Source organism: Malus domestica, chromosome 11 (genome assembly GCF_042453785.1).
Source record: "Malus domestica chromosome 11, GDT2T_hap1".
In the NCBI taxonomy this organism is placed as follows: Eukaryota; Viridiplantae; Streptophyta; class Magnoliopsida; order Rosales; family Rosaceae; genus Malus; species Malus domestica.
The window spans coordinates 2,123,783-2,138,835 of NC_091671.1; the positions used below are offsets into that span (position 1 = coordinate 2,123,783).

Below are 15,053 nucleotides of genomic sequence, written 5' to 3' on the forward strand. Positions count from 1 at the left end.
GAGATGGTCTTAGCCTGCTAACATCAGCAGCAGCGAATAACTAACTTCAGCTTGCTGTTTAATTTTTTTTTTCAGACGAAATTAAAAAAAAAATTAATTTTTTTCCTATAAATACCTATGACATTTCTACACTATTTCTCACATTCTTTTTACCCGTACATACTATTTTACCTCATTTTATTCAAAACTTTCACATTCTGTTCACCTCAAACACTCTTTTCATACAATTTTTAATGTCTAAGTTGTTAACATGCAAGTAATATTAAAATATTTAACAAAATATGTAACAATACAAACATGAAATTTAAACAATATGTAACAATACCAACATGTAACAGTACCAATAAGTTAAAGAACAAACTTAAAAATATTAAATTATTGAGGGGCTATGTTTAGCCTCTTTCGGTTGGAGATGGTATATAAATATACTTTGGCACTGTTCATTTAAAAATAATATTTTGTAGGGCTATAATTGTAAACGTGGCTATACTTAGCCCTTTCGGTTGAAGATGTCCTTAAAAAGAAAAATGAAGTCCTTTGCCATACGGGTAAGATGACTTAGATTGTGATATATCAATAGAGGATGCAATATTTTTCCTCCGCTGTATTTTTCTCATCAGAATAAAAGATAAAAAGGTAAGTGTAGGTGTGAGAACGATTAACTTGTTGAACACCGTGTTTTACAATAGTTGTATATATGGGTGTAAGCATCATTTTATTTTAGGGAACTTTAACGATTAGGGTTTAGGGTTTTACTTTATTCTTTATTTTATCCTTATCGTTAAAACTTAAAGTTTTCAAACCCTTTTCATTAATTTTCCTTTTATTTTATAGAGAATTGAAGAGTTAGATGTTTTCCAAAATAAAATAACAATTACAGGGGTTCGATCATGTGCCAGGTCCAAATGATGAGCCTAAATAGAACTAGACCGAATTAATTGATGGGCCCGATCCAAATAGATCCAGAACAACCGCGATCAGATCCTAAATCGAAACCGAAACAAAATTCTACACGGTTATTTAATTCGCTCATCGTGGTGGTGATTGGTACCAAAATTTCGAAACCCTACCTTAAGCCATAAGGTATCTCGAATATGGTGAAGCGCTCCAATGACCCCAATGGGAAGCGTTCTCGGACAAGAAGAAGGTGACTCTCTCTATCTCTCTCGCATGGGCAATTGGATGTGAATTTAAACTTGCTAAAATTTGGGATTGAAGAAAAACCTAATAATTTTGTGTTGTTTGTTTCAGACTCAGTGGGTTGAATGCTGTTGGTGATGGTGATGGTGATGGTGATGCTGCTCAAGGCACCTCAAAAGTTAGGAATGGGCGAGTGCAATTGGGCACCTCAAAATTTGCTACTCTTCTTCGAGTCAAGGAGTCTACAAGGCAACGGAAGCCGAAGCGGAGGGAAATTACTACCTCCGTAGAGGTCCAAGAGTGTAGGCACCGGGTCAAAGAGTATAGGCAGCTAAGGGGAATTACTGTTTCAAGCCGCAATGTTCCAAAACCCATCAGGACTTTGGGTCGCACTCCGTTTCCGGGTACCTACTTTTTACTTTTTTTGTTTTCTCCTTCTTCTTGTTGTATTATGTGTTGGAAGCTAGCTACATGCATATATCTATTGAAATGATTTCTCTTGATCGTAGAATATGTTAAGGATGAATTTTCAAAAGCTGGATTCGTCAGGCCTACACCAATTCAAGCTCAAGCATGGCCAGTGGCTTTGGAGGGCCGTGATCTCATTGGAATTGCTCCACCAGGATCCGGGAAGACGCTAGCGTATCTATTGCCTGCAATTGTCCATGTAAAATCCCAGAAAAGACTATGTGAGTATTTTATATGTTAGTTATCCTTAAGATGATCAAATCCTGGCTCTTTGAATCCTATATATTTGGTTTATATTTATCGGGATTAAGTTTTCCATTTTACAATTTTTCTTCAGCTTGTGGAGATGGCCCAATAGTATTGATTTTAGCTCCAACCTGTGAGCGCGCTCGTCAAATCCAACAAGAGTGTACTAAATTTGCTGCAGCACACATTTTCGCCTTACTCGGCGGTGAACTGGATTGTTATAAAAATTCTCTTGTGGCATGTGGTAGGTGGTGGTGCTGGTGATGAACTACGTTTGACATTGTATTCTTATTATTGTGCTACTGCTATGCTATTTCATTTATCGGATATTATCTACCTTGATATTCTGTTGTAGGCATTGGTTATAGTAACATGACTCATAATCGATTTTGTGTAGGCCGGTGACTTTAAGGAGGACTTCTTGTTTGAGTATATAGTTATTCTTCTTATTGATTGCAATTAATATTTTGGCTCAGGAGTTGGAATTTTAATTGACACACCTGAGGCCGTGCTTCATGCGTTAGAGTCATGTCATACAAACTTGCAAAGGGTCACATACCTTGTGGTGGATGGTGCTGATTGGATGCTAGCAGAAGAAGGCGTAGCAGAAGAAGGCGAGGACTGTAAGTCTCTAGTACAAGAAGTTCTTTCTCAGGTTTGAGATATTACTCCTACTTGGCTCTTCATACTTGCGGTGTTATTTCTTAAATGTTGAACTCTTTAGCATTTTTAAATCCCCTCACTCACACCCACACAATGTGTGTGTGTGTTTATATCTCAGAGTTTATATTCGGTTGAAAATTGTATTTTGGGTTTTCTGTATACAGATTCCCCCAGACTGTCAAAAATTGTTCTGGGGTAGTAGCTGGCCGGAGGAGGCTGATGAACTTGCCAGGCCATTCCTTCGCGATGCAATCAAAGTAATAGATCTCTTACTCTTTGTTTTTTGTTTTTTTTTTTTGGCATCACTTAGTCATTTTTAATTGTTGTAACAGGATATTATTAGTAGTCACAAAATGTCTTCTATCTTGGGATGGCAATAGTTAGTGCTCTTGACATATTTTTTGGGTTGTAATACTCAATACTTGTTATGAAATTTATCTTTGGATGTTGAACAGGTTGAAATAGGTTCTCCAGTTCTGAAAGCTACACATCCAATAGTCCAAATTGTTGACATCGTTGCTGAAGATCAGAAATATGACAAGTTGGGAACATTCTAATGGTTGATCTTGTGCAGTTAGTTTGAGGTTATATCTACATTTGTGATTTGTTTCAAATTTTCAGATTGGTAGGCTTGCTAGGTGATATCGCAGATGGCAGCAGAATACTGATATTCATGAATATAAAGAATGGATGTGAATCATGTAGTCTCCTCTCTCAGAAGCTTTCCAATGAAGGTTACGCAGTCTCGGTTCATGAAAACGTAAGTCAATCGGAAAGGGTCCAAATTATCTCTGGGTTAAAAGGTGGCTATGTCCCCATAATGATTGCAACTGATGTTGCTGCTTGTGATCCAGGTATCAATAGAATTTCTTTTAGTTTATGAAATGCTTGAAAGAAGTTTTTTCGCTTGTGCTTAAAGAGTTGCATCTCTTTTTACTATTATAATTTTATTATTGCTATTATAATATTATTTAGAAAGAAATATCTTCTTCAATCTCCTCACAGTTGAAAGCTTTATTTAATTTACTAGTCGACATCCCCCTTGCCAAAATCTTGCCCTTTTAGTAACCTAGGGTTTGTTTGGTTACTGTGGGAGTGTAGGTTTGTCAACCTGGCAATTTTTGTTGAGTGCATTTAACCCGTGAACTGGCCCGAAGCCTTGTTTCTAATCACTTTGTTTCATGCTTAATTTGCAGTTCTGAAGAATGTGAAATATGTTATCAATTACGACTTTCCGGGATCCATTGATGATTATGTTTACCGCATTATCCTTGCTGAGCCAAAAGGAACAGCATACACGTTCTTTACAACTGCTAATGCTAGGTGCGCAAAGGAACTTACCATCTTACTCGAGGAAGCTGGACAGAAGGTTAGTCCTGAATTGGAAGCACTGGCGCGTGATGTACGATATCCAGGTGAGTAACTTTAAACACTGGATTAAATAATGTTGTATACTATGCACACGTGATGCTAGACCTTTCAGGTCGTTGGTATGGAATGTTGGATGTCTTTTTTGATGAAAAGAGCACATTGTCACGTCCTAACTTCTCCCTGTGTACCAGCTGCTGTCGTATGATTTCGTAGGGTTTTATATAAATATTCGAGCTTTGATCTGATTACTTATCTGGCCGCCATTCATTCTTTTAAGCCTAAAACTAGTTTTGCTCCCCTACTTCAAATATTGACCTGACGAAGTTCACAGTTTATTCTTCTGTGTGGTCTATGGTTTGCGTATGATGCGAATGTATGGTTACTCTTTGACCTCCAGTTATTTATATTTTTTTTTTGGGTATGAAAGTACTATTGCCGGTCCCAAGCCCGGATAAAGGAGGAGGGGGAGGGCGTCAGGTAGTCGACAGCCGGCACTCCATGACCACGTCGAATCCTTATGAAAATGAATCCATAACAAAATCGCGCTAAAGCTAGGGCGTCACCCGTAAGTGGCGCGCTGTGTGGCCCGAGCATAGTGATAAGTGAGCAAGGGTCGCTGTATCTCCATCGGCACCTGGATGCAGTGTTAAATGAGCAAGGGGGCCGTAGAAACTTCTTTTCGAACGACTCCACTCAAAGTTGTTTGGGAGCATATGCTCCTATCAACTTTACACGGGACACACAAAAGAAGTACTTTGATCCTATTAGACGGGGGAGGGTGAAGAAGCTAGGACAGAAGGGTAGAGTTCAAGAGAGCAAAATGCGTTTAGGAACGTGGAATATAGGAACCTTAACGGGAAAATCTATGGAAGTAGTGGAAGTTATGGTGAGGAGAAGGATAAATATTATGTGCCTACAAGAAACTAAGTGGGTTGGTAGCAAGGCAAAGGATCTAGAAAACTCAGGGTTTAAACTTTGGTATTCGGGCACAAATAGAACGAGAAACGGTGTTGGCATCATCGTGGACAAGACCTTGACACAAGATGTTGTAGATGTCAAGAGGGTAGGAGATAGAATCATGGCAATCAAGATTGTAATAGGACAAGAACTTATCAATGTGATTAGTGCGTACGCACCTCAAGTATGGTTGGATACGAGTTCGAAGGAGAAATTTTGGGAAGACCTTGGAGACTTGGTGCAAGGAATTGCTCAGACGGAGAAGTTATTTATAGGAGGAGATTTAAATGGACACATGGGCAGGGAGACAGGCAACTATGGAGGTTTTCATGGTGGCCATGGTTTTGGGGAGAGAAACGAGGATGGGGAAGCTATCTTGGATTTTGCAATGGCATATGATCTCTTCTTAGCCAACACCTTCTTTAAGAAGAGAGAAGAACATGTGATCACCTACAAGAGTGGGTCGTCAAAAACACAAATAGATTTTCTTCTAATGAGGAAAGGGGATCGTATAACTTGTAAGGATTGCAAAGTTATACCAGGAGAGAGCGTGGCTAATCAACATCGCTTGTTGGTGATGGATGTACATATCAAAAGAGTGAGGCAAAAGAACAAGACTTGGAAGTGCCCAAGGACTAGATGGTGGAATCTAAAAGAAGAAAAACAAGCCATTTTCAAAGAGAAGGTAATCACCCAATGTGTGTGGGATAGAGAGGGGGAAGCTAGCCAAATGTGGGATTCCATGGCTAGTTGTATCCGAAAAGTAGCAAAAGAGGTATTAGGAGAGTCCAAGGGCTTTGCCCCACACCAAAAGGAATCTTGGTGGTGGAATGAGGAGGTACAAACAAAGGTGAAGGCTAAGAAGGAATGTTGTAAAGCCTTATACAAGGAGAGGACCGATGAAAATGGTGAAAGGTATAGAAAAGCGAAGCAAGAGGCGAAGAAAGCTGTCAGAGAAGCTAAGTTAGCGGCTTACGACGATATGTATAAACGACTAGATACCAAAGAATGAGAGTTGGATATCTATAAACTAGCTAGAGCAAGGGAAAAGAAGACAAGGGACCTAAACCAAGTGAGGTGCATCAAGGATGAGGATGGAAAGGTTCTTGCTATAGAGAACGCGGTTAAAGATAGATGGAGAGGTTATTTTCATAATCTTTTCAATGAAGGACATGAAAGGAGTTCTTCTTTAGGGGAGTTGAGTAACTCAAAAGAGTGTAGAAACTACTCTTTTTATCGTCGAATCCGGAAGGAAGAAGTGGTTGTAGCTTTGAAGAAGATGAAGCATAGAAAAGCAATAGGCCCAGACGATATACCAATCGAAGTGTGGAAAGTTTTGGGAGATACATGTATAACATGGCTCACTGACCTTTTCAATAGGATTTTGAAAACGAAGAAGATGCCAAATGAGTGGCGAACGAGCACTTTGGTGCCTATCTACAAGAATAAGGGCGACGTACAAAATTGCATGAACTATAGGGGTATTAAGTTAATGAGTCATACAATGAAGCTCTGGGAGAGAGTCATTGAGCATAGATTGAGGCAAGAGACACGGGTTTCGGACAACCAATTCGGGTTCATGCCAGGGCGCTCAACCATGGAGGCAATCTATCTCTTACGAAGATTGATGGAAAGATATAGAGATGGGAAAAAGGATTTACACATGGTCTTTATAGATTTGGAAAAAGCGTATGATAGGGTCCCAAGAGACATTCTTTGGAGGATTTTAGAGAAGAAAGGAGTACGAGTAGCTATATCCAAGCTATAAAGGATATGTATGAAGGAGCAAAGACTGCCGTAAGAACTCATGAAGGACAAACCGAAAGCTTTCCCATAACTGTAGGATTACATCAAGGCTCATCCTTAAGTCCTTACCTTTTTGCGTTGGTAATGGATGAGTTAACAGGACATATTCAAGATGATATTCCTTGGTGTATGCTTTTCGCAGATGATATAGTGTTGATAGATGAAACTCAGGAAGGGGTAAATGCAAAGCTTAACCTTTGGAGAGAAGTGTTGGAATCTAAAGGTCTTCGCCTAAGCCGATCAAAGACAGAATATATGGAGTGCAAGTTCAGTGCAAATGGAGGCCAAAACGAGTTAGGGGTGAGGATCGGAGATCAAGAAATACCAAAGAGCGACCGTTTTCGTTACCTAGGATCTATCTTGCAAAAGAACGGAGAATTAGATGGAGATCTCAACCATAGAATACAAGCTGGATGGATGAAGTGGAAGAGTGCATCTGGCGTGTTGTGTGACCGCCGTATGCCACTGAAGCTCAAGGGAAAATTTTATAGGACGGCAATAAGGCCGGCGATGCTGTATGGCACAGAATGTTGGGCGGTGAAGCATCAACACGTACACAAAATGGGTGTAGCGGAGATGAGGATGCTTCGTTGGATGTGTGGGCACACGAGAAAGGATAAGATTAGGAATGAGGATATCCAGGGTAAAGTAGGAGTAGCCGAAATTGAAGGAAAAATGAGAGAAAATCGGTTACGGTGGTTTGGACATGTGCAAAGAAGGCCTACTGACGCTCCGATTAGAAGATGCGACTATGGGACAGAGGTTCAGGGCCGAAGGGGTAGAGGAAGACCTAGGAAAACTTTGGAAGAGACTCTAAGAAAAGACTTAGAGTACTTGGATCTAACGAAGGACATGACACAGGACCGAGCACAATGGCGTTCTAAGATTCATATAGCCGATCCCATTCAGTGACTTGGATTTTCCAAGTCTCCAACCGAGAAGTTTTCCTCACTCGGAAAATTAAGGGAACACTACCCCAACCTACATGCTCCACTCAGAAAGCTTCAACATACAAGCTTCAACAAAAGAAAATTCAAAGAACTTAGCGAAGAAGGCTTTGGTGTATTTAACACAATACGTTGAAATGAAGGAAAGCTTATTTATTGATATCCCCGATAAGCTACAAATATGTACATATACATGAGTCAAAATAAACAAACAAGATGGAGCCTTCACAAAGGTTGCTTAGGAGAAGTCTCAGCAGTCGGTAGAGCCCCAGAAAGAGAAGGCATCGGAGGGGGATCATTCGGAGCCTCAGTACTGGACAGAACCCTAGAAGGAGGAGGCATCAGAGGTTGATCATTTGGAGCTTCATTACGCGGTACAGCCCCAGAAGACGAAGGCAATAAATGCCCTTGGAACAAACCCACAAATCTCTGATGATCAAGTAAAACCTGACCATCAGTTTCCTTCATCTGGTCAAGCTTCCTCTTCATGTTTGTAGCATAGTCATGTGCGAGCCGGTGCAACTGTTTATTCTCATGCTTTAGCCCTCTAATCTCCTGTTTGAGACTCATCACTTCGGCCGCCAATGATTCAACTTGGCGGGTTCGAGCAAATAGGCGTTGGGCCATATTAGACACAGAACCTGCACACTGAACACTGAGAGCCAGCGAATCCTTAACAGCTAACTCATCAGACCGTTTGGAAAGTTGTCTGTTATCTTTGGGAGTGAGAAGGTTCCTGGCCACCACCGCAGCGGTCATATCATTCTTCATCACAGAATCCCCAACGGTAAGAGGACCAGTAGAGGAGACGAAGGATGGGCGCCATATGTTGTCTGGAGAAGGCGGGGCTGCCTCTTCAACAAGGTTCAAGTCAAAACGACGGTCGGAGGGGCCAGACATTTTCAAAGGTGTTGAAGAGAGAAGAGGTCGGACAAATCAAGATCTTAGAAGTGCAAGAATAGAGCTTCTACTGGTGGAGATTCAAGTGTGCTTTGGAACTTAATGCCAGCCCCTATAAAAAGCTGCACTCGACGGAGCTTCAGACATCGAAGATGCGCCTGCTTAGAAATCGAAGAGGCGTTTGCTCTCAAAAGCTGGACTGCTTAGAGACCACGAGGGTTGATCTCATAAATCGAAGAGGTGTTTGCTTTCTCAAAAGTTGGGATGCTCAAAGACCACGAAAGCCGATCTCAGAAATCGAAGAGGCGCTCGCTTTCTCAAAAGCTGGGCTCCTCAGAGACCACGAGGGCCGATCTCAGAAATCGAAGAGGCACCTACTTTTCTAGCCTTGTCAGCACCTGTCACACGCACACTCAGCTTTGCGGAAATTATGGGCATTCTGTCGAAGACTTCTGGTGAAGTAGAAAGCACATGAATCTTACTGTTCAATCACCCATTTCCCACACGCAACAATAGCTCATGGGTACCACAGATAACTTTGCCAAAGTCTCTGCCAAAGTTGAGCATGTGAAGCTTGCAGCTCTCACTACATCGCTCTGACCAAGAAAGGTAAAAGAATAGCAAAGAAACAGCACTAACAAAGTTTAGACACATAAATTTTGAAGGTCTAGCTACCATATTATTACCCATAAGGGTAAAGGAACAGTACCACTGCTGGATAATTGGAAAGTCCCTGTGTGTCAACCTCCGTGCTTCGTGGCAAGGTAGACTAGCAAACATGCCCAACCTTTACTCACATCCGAGAAAACACTCCCAACAAGATTGCTTGCTCCAAAATCGAAGAGGCACCGCCCTCCGAATCTCGAGAGCCAGACTCCCAACATGATTACTTTCTCAAAAATCGAAGAGACACTGCTCCCCGAATCTCGAGAGCTAGACCCCCAACATGATTGCTTTCTCAAAAATCGAAGAAGCATTGTTCTCCGAATCTCGAGAGCCAGTTACCACATACCACTTTTTCAAAGTGCTATGACAGAGTTAAAACATGTGAAGCTGGCAGCTCCCACTACCGTGCTATGACCAAGCAGGGTAAAGGAATAGCATTACTACTTGTTGTTAGGGAGACTCCTATATATGTCGACCTCCATCCCCAACGGACAGGCAGACCTGCAAAAATGCTCAACCCTTCCTTATATCTGAGAGGGCACTCCCAACGAAGCCTTTCGAAATATTCAGTTTTCTTTCCCCCCGATAATACCTCTGCAAACAAGCTATACTAGGGCAAGAATATCTCATATCATCAGGGTTAAAAGCAAGAGTATCCCATATCATGCTTTTTCCCTGTCTTTTCCTTTGGCCTTGTTTTTACCTGCAAGACAAGGAGAAAGAAAGCAATCAGTCAGCACTTGAAATCAAGTTCCCAGCCAGGAACTGACTGCCTGGAACCCCTTACCTGATTACTTACCTGGCATTGCTCTCGAGTACTCATCTTCAACATCTTATGTTTCCAGGGAAGATACCGCATCTGCTTGAGGAACAGATAGGGCAAGTGCGAAGGATACAAGGAAGCATGTGGAGACAAGCGTAACAGCACACGTGCCGATACATCCATTACTCTGTCAAAAGCAAAAGTATCCCATATCAGCAGGGTGGAACGTACTCTAGATTTGATGGACTTGTTTTGACCCTCAAATTATTCAGTCGGCCTTATACTCTGGAGGAAACCAGAAAACCCTCTAGCTCAGTTCAAGAATAAGCCTATGGAAAGTTACTTCTTCAAAAGCAAAAGTATCCCATATCATCTCTTCTCATTTTTCTTCTCTTTATCCTTCATGCTGCTGCAAGATGGGGAGAAGGTGAACAATCAGCCGGAGCTCTGATTGCTTACCTTGTCTGTCACCTCTTTCAGCAGATCCCCTAGCTCGGCGACTTGGGGGACTCCTACTACATGGTTTGTATCGCGCTTGACCAAGCCTGAAACTACATGTAAGCTTCAAGTGAAATTGATACATTACCTTGTGCATCTCCATCAGTTAAAGATACCACCCCTGGATGGAGGAAGAGTACTTCCAGAGAAGCTGCCACATCTACCTATGAGACAGATAAGGCAAGTCAAGATGATACCACACTCCGATACTTAGAAGTTTCGTGATTACGAGATCATTCTCCCACAATATTTCCTAATGTCATTTGTACTCTAATGTCATTTGTACTAAATCATTCACTTGTACTCACTAAAGGAGAGCTTGAACCTATGTACTTGTGTAAACCCTTTACAATTAATGAGAACTCTTCTATTCCGTGGACGTAGCCAATTTGGGTGAACCACGTACATCTTGTGTTTGCTTTCCTATCTCTATCCATTTATATACTTATCCACACTAATGACCGGAGCAATCTAGCGAAGATCACAAAAAGCGACCGTTTTCGCTACCTAGGATCTATCTTGCAAGAGAACGGAGAATTAGATGGAGATCTCAACCATAGAATACGAGCTGGATGGATGAAGTGTAAGAGTGCATCCGGCGTGTTGTGTGACCGTAGTAAGCCACTGAAGCTCAAGGGAAAATTTTATAGGACGGCAATAAGGCCAGCGATGTTGTATGGCACAGAATGTTGGGCGGTGAAACATCAACACGTACACAAAATGGGTGTAGCGGAGATGAGGATGCTTCGTGGGATGTGTGGGCACACGAGAAATGATAAGATTGAGAATGAGGATATCCGAGGTAAAGTAGGAGTAGCCGAAATTGAAGGAAAGATGAGAGAAAATCGGTTCCGGTGATTTGGACATGTGCAAAGAAGGCCGACTGACTCTCCGGTTCGAAGATGTGACTACGGGACAGAGGTTCAGGGCCGAAGGGGTAGAGGAAGACCTAGGAAAACTTTGGAAGAGACTCTAAGAAAAGGCTTAGAGTACTTGGATCTAACGGAGGACATGACACAAAACCGAGCGCAATGGCGTTCTAGGATTCATCTAGCCAACCCCACTTAGTGGGAAAAGGCTTTGTTGTTGTTGTTGTTGTTGTTGTATGAAAGTACTATTGGAATTCACTTCTTTTTTGGATTTATGATATGGCTGCCAACTGATGTCTTCCAGCTAGCTGCAGGGCTGGAATGCCTCTCGGAATAGGAAGCAATTTGATTGGGAAGGTATATAAGAATGTGTGTGCGCTACTGCGCTTCAGCTTTAGTACCTAACTTTGCATTTGCATATAAGACCACTAGATAAGGGCGTGCACCATCTGTTTATTACCCTTTCTTTGTGGCAAATAGAATTCAAAATTCAACCGCTGCTGTCATACACATGTAGTGCACAACACATTTGCATATAGGACCAAAATTAAGGGTTGTATACTGCTAAATTTGTTCCTCTTGCCTTTATTTAAACAGGGTACAGTCGGGTATTACGCTACAATATATCGGCATTGTCCCGAGATGAAAAGTTATGCCACTTTCACTGTGAACACAGTCAACAAAAAAAAGGTTAAAACTGATAAACTCAGATTCGAATTTGTAAAAGCTGATGGTCTACTTCTTACGTTAGCATGTTCTGTTTTACCGAGTAATCTTTAATGGCGTACTTGTCTAAGTATAATGTTCTGCATGGCTTCCTTTTTAGAAACTTCAACTGCATTTTGTGAGACTGGTGGAGGCATACGAATACTTTTCCTGCCTTCCTATTAGAGTAATTTATCTAACTATTGAGGCCGTTGATGGCCCGGCTTGTGAAATGAATGCTTATGGAGCAATAGTTGTGAAATGGGGGATTACTCGGGAAGTGAAAACCGTATATTTTGGTAGTGTTAAACCCAGTGGTCGTATGTCAGCACTTTTCGACATCAGAAAGAAAATTGGTTACAGAGGTAACCATCTGTCTGAAGCAGTCAAAAACACATATGGCTGTCTGAACTTTGGAATTCAGTGATAGATGGGGTTCTTAATTATCGTGCATTTCACTTGTCCCAGTCTATAATATCTGGCCAGAAAGCAGCAGAAAGCTTGACGAGTTCCCTAGTCTCGCTGACGATGACTATATGAGGTAAATTTGATGTTTTATTATGTTTGGGATTTTATTTCTGAAACTTTATTTGCAGCAAAGAAACCCTAAAAACAGGGACTTGCGTGTCAATTCCATACCCTAAACTTGAGTGCATTGATGGATATATTTCATAACTTAAATTGGTTACAGGCAAAGAAAAAGAAAAGGAGCCCGCCGCGTGGCTACTGCTTAGGGCATACTCGGAATGGATGGAGTATATTTTGAACAATACGGTTGTGTTTGGATTTACTTGGTTTGGGGGGCACGTCCTACATTCCTGTAATCTGTTGGTGAAAGTCACACTTACTTTGTTAAGTTTACGTGCGGAATTTTTTGTATAAATTTGCAGAAATTAGTCAGGAAATTTCCATATTAATTGCAGGCTTAATTATCCTCAAGAGAAATCGACGAAGATGAACACGCCATTAACAAGCAATGATTTCGCACAATCTTTTGGATGCCTGATTGACACACACAACACTAGTCAGACAATCACTAACACAAACTGATGAGGTTTCTACCTCTACCACCTTAATGGTTTTGAGTCCTTGGTGATAAGCAAAGTTGTGTATTACTTCGATTTACGTGATATGTATTTTGTCACTGAAATTTAGAATTCAGTAGAGGATCCGACATTAAACCCAATAGAGCTTGTTTCCCGTTTCTTTTTCTTCGAAATTCCCATTCTGCTGCATCTCCATAGCTACCTCACAACCAAAAATTTACTGAGTGGTAGACCCAAAATGACCTTAGTTTCTTCCAGCTGAAACAGTTGTTGCATGGGAACTTCAGGATTCACAGTTTGAACTCTAAATGTCCTTAGGATTGGTAGCCAAGGATCATCTCACACTCGCACCATCTCTCCAATGCAAACCAGCCTTCAAAACTTGTCGTGCTTGTATAATACCCTTTCAACCCCACGACGATTTCCTCCTAAACTAACATTCATAAATTCCGTATTCGGGAAGTAATTATCTTTTTACACTCGAGCCAGCAGTGAATCAGGACATTTAATCAAATCTCCATCCAAGTTTAGCAACCAAGGCAAGATTAAAATGCATGATATATTGGAATCCCAATCCCTATGGTTGAAAAGGTTGCCTACCACGGCCAAGGTTGATATTTACAGCTACGGGATTTTGTTGTTAGAGATTATTTTCTGCAGGAAGCATTCGAGGCAGCGGCAGAGGATGAAGGTCAAATGATACGAGTTGATTGGGTGTACGATTGTTAAAAGCAGAATAAGTTGCATCAGCTATGCAAGAATAACGATGAGGCAATGCTTGACATGAAGATGGTGGAGAAGTATGTGATGATAGCAATTTGGTGCATTCAGAAGGATCCATCGTTTAGACCTACCATGAAGACAGTCACATTGATGCTCGAAGGAGCCGTTGAAGTCTCAGCTCCACCCGGTCCATCTTCTTTCATAAGTTCAATACTTTTAAGTTCTTCCAATTATAATCCATTTCTTATGTATATCAGAAGTTTCTGTATTTTGATTTCAAATACTCTTCAGCTCTTAATGTACTATGTAGTATTGAGTGTACGATAATTCTCTTAAAATGTCTGAATAAATAGAGGAATTATCAATGGTATAAAACCTGGTCTGTCATTTTCCATGTCCGAATAAATAGAGGAATTATCAATTGGAGGAACCTTAACGATCTTCATGGTATCAGAGTAGGTTGGCCTACGTGTAAAGCCTAAGGGATGCATGTGCTCGACGGCACCTAATTTGTGTTGTCCACATTTATGGCTTGAAAATTCGTCATACGTGAGGTGACGTGTGAGATAGTGAAGGTAAAAGAGTCTCGTATCGGTGAAATGTAGTTTAAAAGAGGTTGACATGAATCGTTAGATACATGGGATACTACTACTTCAGTTTCGCAGCTTATCCGAGTTTTATTTACCCGGTGCACCATTCTCACAGTGCAGTACTAGTTTTATAGGTTGACAGGAATCGTTAGATATGTGGGGCTTCAATTGTAGTTGTGTTAGCGTTGTGCATCTATAGTGACTAGGTTCCTTGCCTTTATTTACCTTTCATTTCAGTACTTCACTTTGCAAGTAGAGTGACTAGGTTCCTTGCCTATATTCAACTTTCTAGACAGGAAAGTAAAGAAAATTTATAAATTTCCCAAGCATGTTTTCACTTTTGTTGTTGTGTTGCTTTAAAGGAAATTAACTTGGATGGCAAATGTATGCTATTGAATGCGCAAATATGATGGAATATCAACGGTCTTGTACAATTATTTTTTCAACAAAAATTATGAATGACGATCTGAATTATGAACTACAAAGTTCAAGATTTTGAGTTTTCGATGATCAAATAACAAAGAAACAACCACTTAAACTATTGAACTAAAAAATGACGACGGATTAGGTGGAACTGAGACTTCAACAGTTCCTTCAAGCATCTGTGTGACTTTCTTCATCGTCGGTCTCAGCGACGGGTCCTCCTGAATGCACCACATTGCGATCATCACGTAGTTCTCCATCATCTTGACGTG

General features: G+C 41.0%; 1 protein-coding gene across 1 annotated transcript; it reads left to right on the forward strand.

The window, feature by feature from the left end:
• Nucleotides 1-1,079: 1,079 nt before the first annotated feature.
• On the forward strand, nt 1,080-12,916 carry LOC108174629 (DEAD-box ATP-dependent RNA helicase 20-like). The gene is made up of 14 exons (XM_029087893.2): nt 1,080-1,147; nt 1,252-1,544; nt 1,650-1,829; nt 1,946-2,098; nt 2,331-2,509; nt 2,682-2,774; nt 2,973-3,058; nt 3,139-3,371; nt 3,714-3,932; nt 11,599-11,651; nt 11,892-11,984; nt 12,121-12,364; nt 12,468-12,540; nt 12,691-12,916. The coding sequence occupies exons 1-14, from the start codon at nt 1,095-1,097 to the stop codon at nt 12,731-12,733; spliced, it is 1,995 nt and encodes a 664-aa protein (XP_028943726.1). The 5' UTR covers nt 1,080-1,094; the 3' UTR covers nt 12,734-12,916.
• The last annotated feature ends 2,137 nt before the right edge of the window (nt 12,917-15,053 follow it).

Excerpts from the sequence above, each read along its gene's own strand:
- LOC108174629 (XM_029087893.2), top strand. The coding sequence starts at position 1,095 with ATGGTGAAGCGCTCCAATGACCCCAATGGGAAGCGTTCTCGGACAAGA. Across the intron at positions 11,652-11,891 it reads GAAGCAATTTGATTGGGAAG|GGTACAGTCGGGTATTACGC; the intron begins GTATATAAGAAT and ends TTATTTAAACAG. Across the intron at positions 12,541-12,690 it reads GCTGACGATGACTATATGAG|GCAAAGAAAAAGAAAAGGAG; the intron begins GTAAATTTGATG and ends AATTGGTTACAG.